Genomic DNA, 14,560 nt, shown 5'->3' with positions numbered 1-14,560 from the left:
GCCTTTTTTAGTTGATTTTTCACTTTAGTTTTATTTAATTGCAGTTTAGGCTGTAGACTTGATAACAAATCCTTGATTGTTTCAGTAATTCAGTTGTTCCCACATTCTTTTGTATTTACACTGTTTTTCTCTTCTGTTAAATTGTTGTTTAATAGTTAACCCGGTGGTGGAGCAGAGAGAGAAAGAAAGCAGCGGTGGTGCCATTAATCACTGGCCAGTGGACTTAACCGCATACCTGTGACAGTTTTGTAGCAAACTGTCTCTGTAATTGCATGTCATTATCCAAAGAATCACAAAAAAGCTCCTTTTTTGAAGACGATAATTAGATTCTTTGAATGGTGCTGAAATGAGAAAGGGGAAATTCTCGAACAGACCCTCTCACAAGTTTTTCCAGGTTTTATTGACGTGCGCCCTGTCAGTGGTGTTTCAAAAAATGTCAGCGTTATTTGGCAGGAGTGGTGTATTTGACATTTATCCCGGGAGCTCTGAAAGGGCCTCGAGTGCAAGAGGTCAGGAGGCCCTCAAACTGTGGAAGACGTGTAATCTTTTAATGAAGTTAAAATACTAAATTCCCCATAGGATAATCATGTTTTCACCCGGCAACAGCAATATGAGAGTGCCAAATAAGAATTGGACATAATAAACGTGGTAGTAAAGTCACATATAGTTTTAAACCACTGTATAAAGGAGAGGAAAAAAGGGTGAGCAGGCTCTGTCAGCTTCCCACCACTGTTGTCTTGTTTTACAAAGAACAACTGGATAGCGTGTTAGCCAGACCCTTGCTTTCAGTCAACAAATTCCTACAAGATTAGGCAAACAGGCACTTTTTCTGCCCAGCACATCTTACATACCATGACAAACATTTCCATGACAAATAGAGCAGAGGCTTGGGACATTTCATTTCTCTGCTTGTGCCAAACTGGGAGGGGAGCTGAACTTTATAGCAGTTTCTCGCCATTATATACGCCAGTAAGTGTGTTTAACCTGCTTTTCCAGTATGTGCTGGGGTGCCAGTAGTGGAACTCAGGCTACATCCATTCTACTACGTTTTCATTTGCATTTGGGCTCTGTATCAGTCTTTATCCCTATCCATAGTAAATATTACATGACCACTCATACATTGGACATGCACTACATTGGTCGCCGAGGCTGATGCCGTTTGTTTTCTTACGGAAGGGGATCATCTGATAGTAGCTTGACGAATCAGCAAAGGCTACGTCATGACCGAAAAGAACAAATCAGCAAGACGTTGTGAGTGAATCCATGTATTATTCGTTCTTTTCATATTCAGTTAGAAAACCAAAATTGTCAAATTAAAAAACAAGTCATTATTTCGTTATTCATTTTAGAATCTGATACCAAAAAACGAATAACAGATTGTTTTTCGTAGTTTGGATTTTTTGCTCAGATCGAAAATAAGAAATGAAAAAAACGGATCATACGTCATTGTTTCCAATCCTCTCTGTTTCTGCCTGTCAGACTAAAATGCTGCCTCGGAGTTTCAAACTAAAACAGGGCCAGCAGCATTTCCAAAGCGTGTCCGGTCTGAGTTGATGTGGTTTATAACCAAAACAAGGTAATATGGATTGTTGCTCTCTAGTGAAGGGCTTCTATTGGATCAAGAACCTTTGCATAGTATGCCCTTATGTCATTGTGTGAACAACATTTGCATTACCATAAAATGATTTGAATGCCAGCAGAGGTGTTTTGTGTTCGTTGTTATCGGTGGCATCCGTGAATGACAAACTAGTCAGCAGGAACCATCAACAACTAAACACACTGGTGTCTGTGGTGGACCTTGGGGTTGTTACATGTACCGTAGTTTTGCTTTCATGTCTTTCTGCTCTGTTTTTACTGTCATCTGAATTTCAGTTTTTTTTTCTTTAAGGGAGAAAGATCAACCTGGTTGCCAATTTTCTGAAGCGCCACTTCAACCTCCGATGTATTGTCAAGCAGCTCCATGGGGGTAACGTAACCTTCATGTTTTCAATTCCCAGTTACATGGTTCTGGAAATAGACATCTCAATGGCTCCTACTCAGCCAAATTCCCACAGACGGAGCTAATCGTCGGTGGTCGGGCATGTTGATTTTTCTCCCCCTCACTTGTTTTTATGTCTGTCCTACCTGCTCGGGGTGTTGTTGAGAACAGGCGGCCATTAAGCGGTTCCCTTGAGACGCTACTGGGAGTGGGAGAGAGGGAGAGAGATTGGAGGGCTGTCTATGGAAGGCAGTGACAATCATCTCCATGGCCCATCTAGTGCCTGTGACCCTTGGCCACCTTTTCATGGGACCAACATGCTCCTTCCTGTCAGTAAAGTTAATATCTGCTCCCTAAGGCCTGGATGGTAAAGTAGTGCTTGGTCCTGCTGCAGACTGAGATAACGGCTTCTCTCAGCATGTTTGTACCACATCAATTAAACTCAGTCCCCTGGGGTCAAGGTTGTGTAAATCGGTCCACTGATCGAGCTGTACATAGTGGTCAGCTCATTTAAAGTTTTAATAGCAATACAACTGAGCTTTCTTCGAATTGTCTGCTTATATATTTAAACCGTTAAAGAGTTATGAGGCTAAAAACATAATAGAATTAAATACAACGTAAAGTATTATTGGAATAGAGGCTTATTTGATAACCCTTTACTATTACTGATTTAGTGTTTTTTTTAACCTTACAAACATAAATATGTTGAAATAACTGTACAAAAAGCAAACCCAGTTTTCCAAGTCATTACCAAGTTTGTCCTGAGGTTCGGGCACTACAGAAAGGGCCACAGAGTTAATCCCAATTGATGAATACATCTGCCTCTCTCAAGAGAAAGGCGTTGCGGAATATCCAAAATCAAATGCGTTCATCCTTTGGATGTATTTGCGGAGTAAATTTTATTGTTAAATTTGTATGTATCTTTAACTTAAACGTATCCAAACCTACTCACCGACATATCTTGCAGTCATCTTTTGTTACATACTCTGCACAAATGCAAGTGTGTGGTCTATGCAAGCTGTGTATACCACAGGTTAGATATTGGCTGCTGTGGTTGTTCAGTTGAGGTGATATGTTGAAGCTAACTTTCATCTGGAGAGCTTAGGGACAATAACATTTATTATGATAATGTAAACAATTTTATTGTTATAGATGGTTTCTGCCCTCTAAACAGATCAAAAACTCCAAGAAACATTGTTAGTGTAACATTTTCTAATATGTCATGCTGTTTACACGGCTCATAAACGTCAGCAGTAAACTATAATATGCCATTTTTTCCGTCTTGGTCTGAGGGACAGTAAATATACTGGGCATGGAGTTCTAAAGTCAAACCTTCACCACAATTCCACGAGCTTGATTCATAATTAGAGGTGCAGCCGACGTATTAACTAGCCTTGTCTGTGCTGTGTCTCTGCTTGCCTGCAGATTTGCGTGTGTTTCCCTGAACGCCTACGTTGTGTGTGTGAGCTATCACGAGGATGCCTCAGCACACCATGGAAACCGAGCCTGGCCGCAGTGAGTGCTGTTTATACTCCTCTATTTCCTCTTCCAGTCGCCTGCAAAAAGTCCTGCATGGGTTTGTGTGTTATTATTGGGAGGTGGTGCCAAATTTTGCTCTCATTGTATACATGCTGATCTTCCATACGTGGTGGTGGTGGGGGTAGTGACAGGAGTAAGAGAGGATGATGGGGGGGGGGGGGGGGTTGGGCAGAGTGAGCAGGGGTCCAAAGCTGCAGTGTCACACTCAGATTCTGACAATTCACCCCAGTTGTACATTTTTGGTTTTTCTGTTGCCCTTAAACTGTTGTAAACCTCAATGTTATTGGGTAAACAGAAACTGCAGCCAAAGGTAATTTGGTTCACTTTAGCTCTTGAGAAAGTCTCGATCCTTCTAAAAGTTTCTCACACTGTATCCGTTATAGAAAAATATTGCAGGGAGACACAATAACCTGATTGTTTTCCTACTTTTATGCAATGTCATTCTGGCCATGTAGTTAATGTTGACATAGTCAGAACATAATATTCACATTATATAAAAATTATGGTTTTGTAGACCCTTGAACCCCCTCGCTGTAAATTGTAGCATTTAATAAAACCCTTAATATAATATATATACTTCTCCATTATATGGCATATCATTCATGGTTAATAAAACCTACAACAGCACTCCATCACTCAGTTATATGTTCATTGTTTGGGGGTTTTAATCCCAAACTCCCAGGAGTATTCTGGGAAATAGTAGTGGAGCCTCTCACCTTGGCACTCACATCAAGGACAGACACAGGACTCTCCCATCTCATCCCATGATCAGTGACCCACTGTTTTTTCTATGGGGTTTTTGCTATTGTTTCCCTTTGAAATGTCTCTGCACTCTCCGCAGTTTGGCGTCCAATGAAAGCAGCGATTGTAATATTTTTAGTGGAGCAACGCAGTCGTCAGTGAAAAGTTCAGATTGTGTAACCAATTTTCCAGTTCAAGGAGGCATTGCTGTCGATTGCGTTCCTCTCCTCAGGATGTGGTTCTCTGGGCTCATACAGTACAAGCACTGGGAATTGGAGGGTGGGAGTCTTGTGGTGCAGCTCTCACTCGCCCAGCCGAGAGCGTGGTTTGTAAGGGAAAGATACCAGACAGCAAGGCTGAAGTTATTCACATGACAAAAACAATTATTTGTTTATTTCCCCCGCTCTGTTCTGACTTGTCAGACAGGGATTTTTTGCCATTCTAATGTTACCAAGAAAGAAAAGTGAAAAAAGTGCATGCAGTGAGTCACAGCTGATGCAAGGATTAATGTTGCCGTCTAAAAATAATGGAGTTTTTGGAGTTCTCTGTCAAATTTGGTCATATGTTAAAGAAGAGGTCTTTTATCCCTCAACTCTTGACAGCATGAGCCTGCTAGTCCCAAAAAAAAGCCATGTTTCCCAGTATTTATGGAGGTTTCGGTTTAGTTGTTAGGATTCAGTTTGTGTGACTTGTTGAGCAAAACTCCTTGACCGCAGTGGAAATGTAGATTCATCAAACTGACACTTCTCATAAGGTCAAGAGGTTATGTTGTGGGGGAACGAAGGTGACATCATGGTTGGCCTTTAGTCTTGTGAAAGTCAGCGTCTCACTGTATGTTTCTTGTATTCTGTTTGCTGCTATTAGTCATATTTTCAGCTGTGGTTCAGTTAGAAGAGGAGATGGTAAGATTTAGTCATTTCCTCTAGTGGCGAAGGAACTAGGATGACAGCTAGTGATTTTCAGTACTTAAAGTCAATAACCAAACCTACATATTTGTGTTCGGACTGCAGTTTTTTAAGTAGATGTTTTGTCCTTAACCATTACCACTTATCTGAAATGATGGGATCATCAAAACAAGATTAAACTCTCAATGCTAACTCAAACCGGGCATATTGGCTGCAATAGTCACCTATCTAATAATCTGTCTGTGGCTCACATATCTCGAAAATCGTTCATGTTATCAGCTTCACACTTGGGCCCAAGGAAATGCATCGTCTTAGTTTGTGATTTGGACAAGGGATCCGTTCAATATTAATACACTTTGAATAAACAGGCGATCAGCCCTCTGTAGCAGCAGCAGAGGCTGGGAGTCTTTAACATAAGCGTCATTGTTGATCACAACAACAATGTGTTCATGACAACGATAGTTGATTCTCCAGTTCAGGGTTCTGTGTACTGAGTTGAGGTTCATTGAACTTTGAATACACAGCTCTTTGTGCAGCAGCGGTGGTGCAGCTTCACGGTTCTGTTGAGTCCAGCAGTCGGCCTTTAATTGCCACAGCTCAATTACTGCAGGCCACTTTTACAGTTACAGAAAGAAAGCTGCAACTTGGTATGTATAGAACAGACACTGCACTAGTTTTATTTCAATAATTGATTAAACTATGTGCCAAGCACCAAACTACATACAAAGTTTAGTAGGTGAATGGAGTTGAGCATCTAGCAGCTAGTAAGCCAAATATTTCCTGTTTGGTATTGAGATAATCAGAAGAAATCTAATTAAAAAAATTGTTATTGGGCTTTCTAACCTGGTAAAATGGTTTCTACACGATGTTAAATGTGATGCCAATGTTAAATTCCAGTTTTTTTTCCACTGCTCCCATGTGGACAAAGGATCAGATAATGCAGTTGTTGTTGTTAGCCATGTCTTTAAGGAGGATGTAGCAAATTTGGCTGAAGGTTTAAGGTGGAGTGATGCTCAAAACACACCAGAACATACAACATGCCTTTCAACCATGTTGAAGAGCAAAAGTGTTCACAGCTTTTGAATATCGAGTCATTCGAGTTGAGACGGGATAATCATTCTCGAAGAAGTTGTTGTGTAAACCATGAAAAAAGAGCTTAGGTGGATTCTCAAATCACAGCCCTGACTGTCATGTGTGTGGTTATTGAGGAATGTTAATCCTGACATCCATCACATCTGTGGGGCGACACTAACTGTCTCATATTTGATCTAAAGACAAATTTTAGCCTGATGTACTCGGCCTGTTGCGACCTAGAAACCTGCAGGCGACTGTTGATCTGTAGAGGTATTTAAACTGCTGCGTTTTCATGAGACAGTGGAAGCAAACAAAAGGCATTTCTTGGTCTGGCAATGTTATTTTTTTCCTTGACAATCGAGGATTCATGTCCTTCATAAAAAATTGCTCCTATTGTGAGTCAGCAGCAACAGTGAGGAGGGCAGCATGGGAAGGAAGAGCTAGTGTTTAGGATTGCGGCCGTTGTTTTGTAGTCAGGCACAGAGTGGGCAGCAGAGGGGTGAGGGGCATGCTGGGCCGCAGAAGTTTGGATCAAAGGCAGAGCAGATGTGTCTCCAGCCCCCCCTCCTCCTCTGAGCTCTGGACAGGCCTGTGTGTTTACTCATGACCTCAGCACGCCTCTGTGCTTCACAGCTCGCAACAGCTAGCAGCAGCGCTTTCCCAAGCGTCCGGTGTCCGTTGATCTCCTCTGCACTATCGGTCCAAATACATGGATATAATCTCCTACAGGACAGGATCATGTCCCCTCGTTCCAACCTGTCTTCACTGCTGTTTCACATTTGCACGAACTGAGTCAAAACATTTAACAGCTTGTCTTAATCCTTACATGTGGGTGGATCCAAAAACTTTCATCATTGTTCCGGGATAAAAACTGTTCTTTATTGTCGACAAGTATGTGCCCATGCATGTTTGTTGACTTTGTTGCAGGCAAGATGTGGTGAACTTAGACAAACAGGGCATGGTTCCTCTGTGGGAGCAGGGTGGGTGGAGGGCGGAGGGCGAGTGGTGGAATTTCATTTCATTTCACGAACATCTCTGCAGGAGGTATTTCTGTCCTGACAGTTCAACAGAGTTGTTATTTCTTGGTGCTCTGTTAGATGTTAGAGGGGTTTGTAGACTTAGTTAGGCCATTATAAAGCTCCTCAAAGGGCTTTCCAATGGAATGATAGGTCAATTTTTCAATCACTTGAGTAGTTTGAGGTATTCAAACATTTCAAGTGGTATAAATTACTTTTTGAGACACGGTTGAATAACTGGCTTTATCGGATGACATCTCACTGCTTTTGTGTTTATAGGTGAGATAGTGTTTAAAGTCGTTAGCATTAGCACTAATCCAAGAATAAATAAACTGTCTTCCACTGTGACAGCAAATATGATTTGATGGTTGATCGGCGCTTTCAGTGCTGACGTGTCATCGAGTTTTCTTTCTGGTAATTTTCATGTTTTAACTTTTAACAACTAAAAGTGCGCAGAGTCTCTGTGATGCGTTGAAAAAGGTCTCAAAGGGCTTTTGGAAATCCTTGCAAAATCCATTGGATAAACTGAAAAATGCATGGTCACCAGACCATTCAGCCTTTTTCTCGGTTCCTTAAAAAGACTGAATTTCTTCACTCACCAGACTTGTTATTGTTCTGCACAGATGAATGACCATGGGTATTTATGTAACTTATATATGACAATACTCCACGGTTTGCCGATCAAGCTTGGGATACTAAACACAGACAGCAATGTCTTTAAATACCGAGAGAGTTACAGCCATCCTGTGCAGCAGCAGATTTTTTTAGACCACTCAGACTGTTTGGCTCTATCAGTGCACTACTTTCAAGTGCAGCTGCATTGAAAGATAAGCAACATAATCTTCCTATCTGTTCCACCCTTATTGCAGAGATGGCAGATGAGAAACAGTTTCTTCCTTGTATTTTATGGAGTCTGAAGCTGCTTATCTTTTTGAAGTTATTTCCAGGAGTCATTCAGAGTCGGGGCAAGCTATGCGTTTCTGTCCTGGTATCCTTTTAAACCAAATGAGTCATTCTCTCTGCTCCCTTTGCCCTTTTGCAAGGCTTATCTCGATAATCTGACTTCCAGATGTGCTGTATTGTTGCAGCTCCTGTAGCAGAGCCGTGTTGTTTTCGAGGCTGCAGAGCTGGGGAGGGAACTGCTCGTCTACGGGTTGCATCACGAGAAGTGTTTTGCACTTTTGTGTGGGGGCCGGCAGACTGGCTGGCGGTGGAGGTGTGTGGGTTAAATCCTTGTACCCGAGGGAGGTGGTACAAGGATAGCGTTGGCGGTAGATGTTCTTAAATACCACCATCTATCCCCTGTTGCGATTTGTATCTTTCCGCCCAAGATTAGACCAACTCTGTTCCCACAATACTTTGTTTTAACCACATGAATATGATAATTATCATGTTGTTCAGGCACTGTCTCTCTTTACCTTTAATTCCTCTACTTTCTTTTTTAGCTGCTATATATAGAGTGTAGAACCTCCAGAGATAATAATTCATGCACCATCTCCCTCTCTTTCTGTCTGCATTTCTGTCGCCTAGCTGTGTGTGTCAAACCTTTACCTCTTTTCATACGTATAACTAAACACTCCTCTGTTCTTTCACTCTCTCTCTCCCTCTTTTGAAGTCGTGCCGACAGGAACAGAAAGGAGCTCGTCTTTCCCAGAGAACCTCCCATTGGCTTCTTGTTGATTTTTCTTTCAAGTTCATTTTCAAACAGCATTTATTCATATTAAACAGATGAGAATACATATCAAGGCATTACAATGCAAATGACGGCACCCACATCTTTCACAGAATTGTTGTTGTTGGGGACTGGTGGGTGTGTGAGCGAGTAGGAAAATGCAAAAGTTTGTATGTGTGTCACTGTCCCAATTTCAAATCCTGTGCGAGTTGTAGAGAGAGCAAAGACTGAAGCTCGGCCCACACTCTGAAACGACTCCATCTGTACACAAAGGGCAGCTTGTGGAGAACTTCCTGTGTGAGGATTCTTGTATTTGTGGGCATGTTGGACAGACTGTTGAGGTCAGACAATCTGACTCTGGGGGGTACCTCTTCTTTTGTTGTGCCCCCCCCTAAACTCTCTTTCTCTTATTCATTCTGCAGTGTCTTGTCCCTTGTTTCTTGTTGTCTACGCCCCTTTCCCTGCTGCACAGCCCTTCGTATTCACTCCCCTCCCTCTATGTTCCATCCATCACACCACAGAGCAGAGTGCAGTTTGTAAGTCTCGACACCCAGTGCAAAGCCACAATGCCCTTGCTCGCCCTCGCAGCTTGGGATAATTCCTCCTTCCTCCTTGTGTGTAAGGGCATATGTTGTCGCTGGTATCATGTGCGAGAGGAAAGAGGACATTATTGATTTCTTTTTCCTCTGTATTCACAGTAACTGGTGGATGCCAGAGCTCACCACATTGGCTTTCCCAGTCTTACAGCGCACATTGATCATTTTACCAACCAGTTTATGGAATAGTAATGATCTGAAAAATGGCTGATATTGAATAAACATAGTGGCTACAACCTCAAGTTTTCCAAGATTTTGCTTCTGTCTGGTTGTATTTTCCCACTGCAATTGTCAGAAGAGTTTTTTAGCCGTCCTGGCTTGGCTCGTTGGTAATGTCAGTCTGTCCACTTAGATTCAGAAAAATCTAATGAAATGTCTTAATTATTGGACTGAATGCCACAGAACTTGTTCAACACATTCACGATGGCTGGTGGATGGATTCTAACGACTTGGGTGAACCCCTGACTTTCCATCTTGTGCCAGCAGCAGGTCAAAGTTTTCACTTAGAAGTGAAATTTCTCATAATTTTCATAATGCATTGGAACAAGCTTTTATAGACAAATTCTCCAGAGTATGAATCCTATAAAGTTTGGTGGTCCCCTCACTTTTCCTCTTGCGGCACCATGAGTCTTTTTGAGTGAAATGACTCAAGAACTGTGGGATAGATTTTGGTGAAACTTGGTACCAATGTTCATCTCGCCCTCAGGATGAACTGTAATAACATCGGTGTTAGCTTAACTTTTCACCTATAGTATCATCATCAGGTAAAACATTGAATTAGTTAATAACCAAATACCTCAGCTGTACTTTACTTAAATGATAGTAAACATCATGGCTGATTAATATGAGCATGTTGGTAAATGGTCTCATAGTCTGTATTTATACAGGACGACCGCTCTACCCCCTCAGCCACAGCCGCCCCATTCTTCAGCATTCTGAACTTTGCATTTGGCTCAAAGCACCACCAAGTACAGCTTTAGCTTGTTATCATAGCACTGCTACAGACTCTGAGTTGCCTCCACCAAGAAGGTTCTGTTTGTATACTTGTTTGTTAGACAAAAACTACTGCACTGATTTTCTAGAAACTTGGTGGAAGGATGGGTGGGCCAAGATGGGACTCTGAAACTCCCCCACCAAATATTTCAATGTAATTAATTCCTGATAAACTGACAGACTCTCCAACTTACGGTTCTGCTCAATTTGGCATCAGCGTATCTTGTTCTCTCATAAACTCAGCGTCTGTTCCAGGTCAGCCAAGGAAAAGACCTGTGATTAACCTTCATTAGTGGCCTGTTGAGGGCACACGTTGGAGAGATCCAATCTCTTTCCCTTTCCTCATTCCACTTCAGAGATTCCTCTTAATATGTGGATATGTTGAAATGTCCACCCAGAGTTGACCAGTTTAGCCAGTTGGCTTTTTACAGAAGCACAGATATACTGTGTTAAATGGAATAATTGTTTTCCAGGAGTAACGTATTCCTCAGTCAAACTGCCTTGCTCAATGGCGTTGTCAAAATGCAATTGTTAATTTGGTATCCACTGTCCAGATATTTCCTGTTTATGTTTAAGGATGCCATATTGTAGAAAGTGAGATTTCCGCATCTCATTTGATTATCCCCAATAGAAAGGAAGCTTATAGCCAGATATGGAACTCATAATGGAGGAAAAGCTGACATTGTGTGTCTGAGATTTCCAAATTATATGAAGAAGTTTACATGACCTGTATATCGAGACTTCGGGAGCAAAGCCGTATCGTGGAAACATATTTTGAGTCGAGTGGGTATCTCAGGTGTGTTTTAACATTTAGGTGGGAAATTGTTTAAACAGAAAATTCCTAAAAAACTGCCTATTTCGCACTGAACCCAGCGCAGTGTAAATTGCTTTCTATTGGATAAGGGCCTCCCCATGACCCATTCAGGACCAACTTTCCAACTTTGAAGGCATTCGGTTTACTTGAAATCTGCAAATCAGTCTCTGTTAAGGACTCTTATCAGTGCTCTGCAGCTGTTCTCCTAAGTTTTAAGTTTCTAATTTTTTCTGATCGCCTGCTCTTGCAAGGAGCTCCAGAGAGAACTGCGAGACGGCAGAAACCAAAACCACAATGTATTATCTCATAATACCAACTGTATTATCTTGTTAAAGATATAAGAACATCAAAAATACAAAGAAAGTGTAAGATATACGACCTTTAAACCAGTAAACCTGGGACTCAACGTGTTGCTGCAGTGCACAAACAATGGGATCACTTCCACTAATTTGTTTATATCTAATCACGATGCTCTGAGATACTTAATATCCTTTTATCAAGTTTTTCCATTCCATGCCTCAGCTAGTACTTTTCTTCTGCTTTGCTCTGTCATCTTCTGAATGCATCGTCTTTATTCGCTGTTTTAACTTGTCAGCATGGGTTCGCCGTTCAGTAGATCTGCCTCAGGCTGCAAGCATCACTCAAGCCTCAGACAGAGACTATGAAACGTACGTCACACAATGACAAGTCGGCAATCTTTTTCTGAAGTGTTTGACGTGGTTAGCTTTGGACGTTATTAAGTGGGGACTAATTATTTGTGCCAGCTTGGGTGTTACTCAGTGGTATCTGAGGCCATTATAGAAAACAGTGTTCTTGTAAGGCAACAACACAACTTGGGAGTCATGACAATCGGACGAGAAAATGTATATGAACTTTCTGTTTCTTTGAATTCAGTGTGCTGTGATTTTTACTGCAGCAGCAGTGATTGTTATTTAATGTCCCACAATGCCAGATGATGACAGCAGTCTGCTGTGGATCCAACCTTTCCAGGGGATGCCAGGAATAATATTTTCTGTTTACACCAATTCTGTTTGTCCTCTCCAGACTGAGCTGAGTGAACAAAGCAGATCAGAATATTTTTCCAGAGTGGGAGAAAACCCAAGAGCCTTTAAACAGCCCCACAAAAACAAAGAAGACGGTGCTTCAAAAGATGTAAGTATGATCTAATGCAGAACTTTTCCAATCCCACCAGTCAGAGAGGACACTCGAGTATCTGTTCATATCCTTTTATCCTTTTGGCTTTTTCAGAGCCAAACAAGCTGGTGTCCAGCAGCAGCTCTGTGCTTCCAGTATGGGGGAGCAGCAAATGGACCAGAGAGCCGGCCCAGAAGAACAAACAGGGGAACTTAGACCTGGAGAGTCAGAATCAAGCCACAAAGAGATGGCACCCAGCTCTGGACAGAAGTTACTCTCGGAAGCAGACGACAAGGTGCCTGTCGCTGGTGCCTTAACTGAAGCCACAGCTCAGATTGAGTCTACTCAAAAGCAGGGCCCGACCCAGGAACAGCAGACTGAGAATAATCCTCCAGACAGCAAAAACCCAACTGGAGCCTCTGTAGTTTTCTGGAAACAAGAAATCAGTCATGAGACCAGCAAGAGCAAGAGGTGCAAGCCGAGCAACGCTGGGGAAGACCCTCACCCACAGAGGGCCAAGAGGACGTGCCTTGGAAGACCTCCAGCCCCAACGCAAACTCACTCCACCAAGTGCTCTACACAAACATCCAAGCATGACCTTCTTCCTCCGCCGCCCCTTCCTCCAGTCGAAGCCAAGTCAGAGTCCAAGGCTTTCCCAGTCTCCGAGTGCACCAAAACCACACTGGAAGTAGAGCTGCTTACGCCAGGGAAACGCGCCCAGAGGCTCCCCCTCACAAGCAATAACACGGCACAGACAAACCAAAACAGGCTGGCCACAAGTCTGAGGGGCCTATCTGTCAAGCCTGCATCCTCGGGCTCCTCTATTAGTTCCAGATCCACACTCGGAGAGGAGGGGAATGAAAATGTGCCCAGAACCTCGAGATTACGACGAATGAAGAGGTCCTGAGGGGAGGGGAGGGGGGGCGAGCTACAGTAAAGATGCCTGACGCCACGGAGATAGATGATATTTGGTCAGGCTACACGTTTACCCCATGCAGTCTCCTCAGATGACTTGCATTTGTACATGTGTCACATTTTACTACGATGTCTGTTCTTTCCACATGTGCTTTCCAGACACACACAGATCAAATGCTGAACACATTATGGCAATTGATACACAAGCATTTGAGCTACGCTTTGTCAAATACTTGAAACAGACGTTGCCTCCACCCATAAATAGTGGTGGTCAACAGAGGCTTGCAAATGAAAGTCGAAAACCTTTAATTGGAGTCTAGATTTGGTTTTGTGTTAAAGATTGGGGATTTCAGACAGGCAGGAGCCATGCAGTACGTCATGGCTCGGAGTCTGAAACACTGGCTCCTACGTGTCTGAAAAGTGTCCAGTTTCCCCCGCTGAAGCTCCGCTGTGATTGATCGTTATTTCCACTTTTATTTCATCACTCGCTTCTCAAAAAATGTCTCTTTTTGAAGTCAGATCTCATTCATATGCAATTTGCTCAATGCTTAGTTGCTAAGCACCTGAAATGTATTTTAAATGTGAGGGTTTTATGCAGCTTTTTTACTGAACCAAGTATGTGTGGTGATATGAGGAGTATTGGAAGTGTTGGTGGTTTTAAATAGGACGACGACAGAATCACATCTGACGCTCAACAGGGCTGCTGACGTAGTTTAGTTGGAACAGAGGTCAACTGTCACTCATGATGATATAACATGTTGCCTGAATCCTGATTTTTTTTTTTGATTTTACTGCAAATAAGTTTTATCTCTTAAATAAATGTTTTTATTTGTGGAAATGTGTAATCAGGCTGATCATTTTCTCTAAACATTTGGCTTTAATTAACGAAACATTCTCTTAGAATTGCTGGAATCAAACACTCCAGACTGGCTAACACGTCTGATGTAACTAACAAACCACTGCCTCGCCGCTCTCATGCTCTCAGTATTAGTGGGTGTAACCTGAGATGAGTCACTTACAGAAGCCAATTCTGTTCTTATTGAGAAACTGACCCTAATGTATTAAGTCGCTGCAGAGGTGCTGATAATCGCCTGCCTCGGCACTAATCCTTTTAAAACAGATTCTGAATGAGTGTGTTTCTAAAATCTAAAATCTGTCCAACTCCACAACGTAGGTGTCTCTA

General features: G+C 42.3%; 1 protein-coding gene across 1 annotated transcript in view; it reads left to right on the top strand.

Moving 5' to 3' along the window:
* slx4ip (SLX4 interacting protein) overlaps positions 1–14,229 on the top strand; it is a 32,915-nt gene extending 18,686 nt beyond the window's left edge. Inside the window, 7 exon segments of the mRNA XM_034608238.1 lie at positions 1,889–1,966; positions 3,404–3,420; positions 3,423–3,493; positions 6,689–6,698; positions 12,373–12,423; positions 12,425–12,480; positions 12,577–14,229. Coding sequence (XP_034464129.1) covers positions 1,889–1,966; positions 3,404–3,420; positions 3,423–3,493; positions 6,689–6,698; positions 12,373–12,423; positions 12,425–12,480; positions 12,577–13,369 — 1,076 coding nt within the window. The 3' untranslated portion in view covers positions 13,370–14,229.
* Positions 14,230–14,560: the final 331 nt, after the last annotated feature.

This window comes from Hippoglossus hippoglossus, chromosome 15 (assembly GCF_009819705.1).
Source record: "Hippoglossus hippoglossus isolate fHipHip1 chromosome 15, fHipHip1.pri, whole genome shotgun sequence".
In the NCBI taxonomy this organism is placed as follows: domain Eukaryota; kingdom Metazoa; phylum Chordata; class Actinopteri; order Pleuronectiformes; family Pleuronectidae; genus Hippoglossus; species Hippoglossus hippoglossus.
The sequence above is the reverse complement of the archived record's forward strand: the minus strand, read 5'-3'. Positions and strand labels throughout refer to the sequence as shown.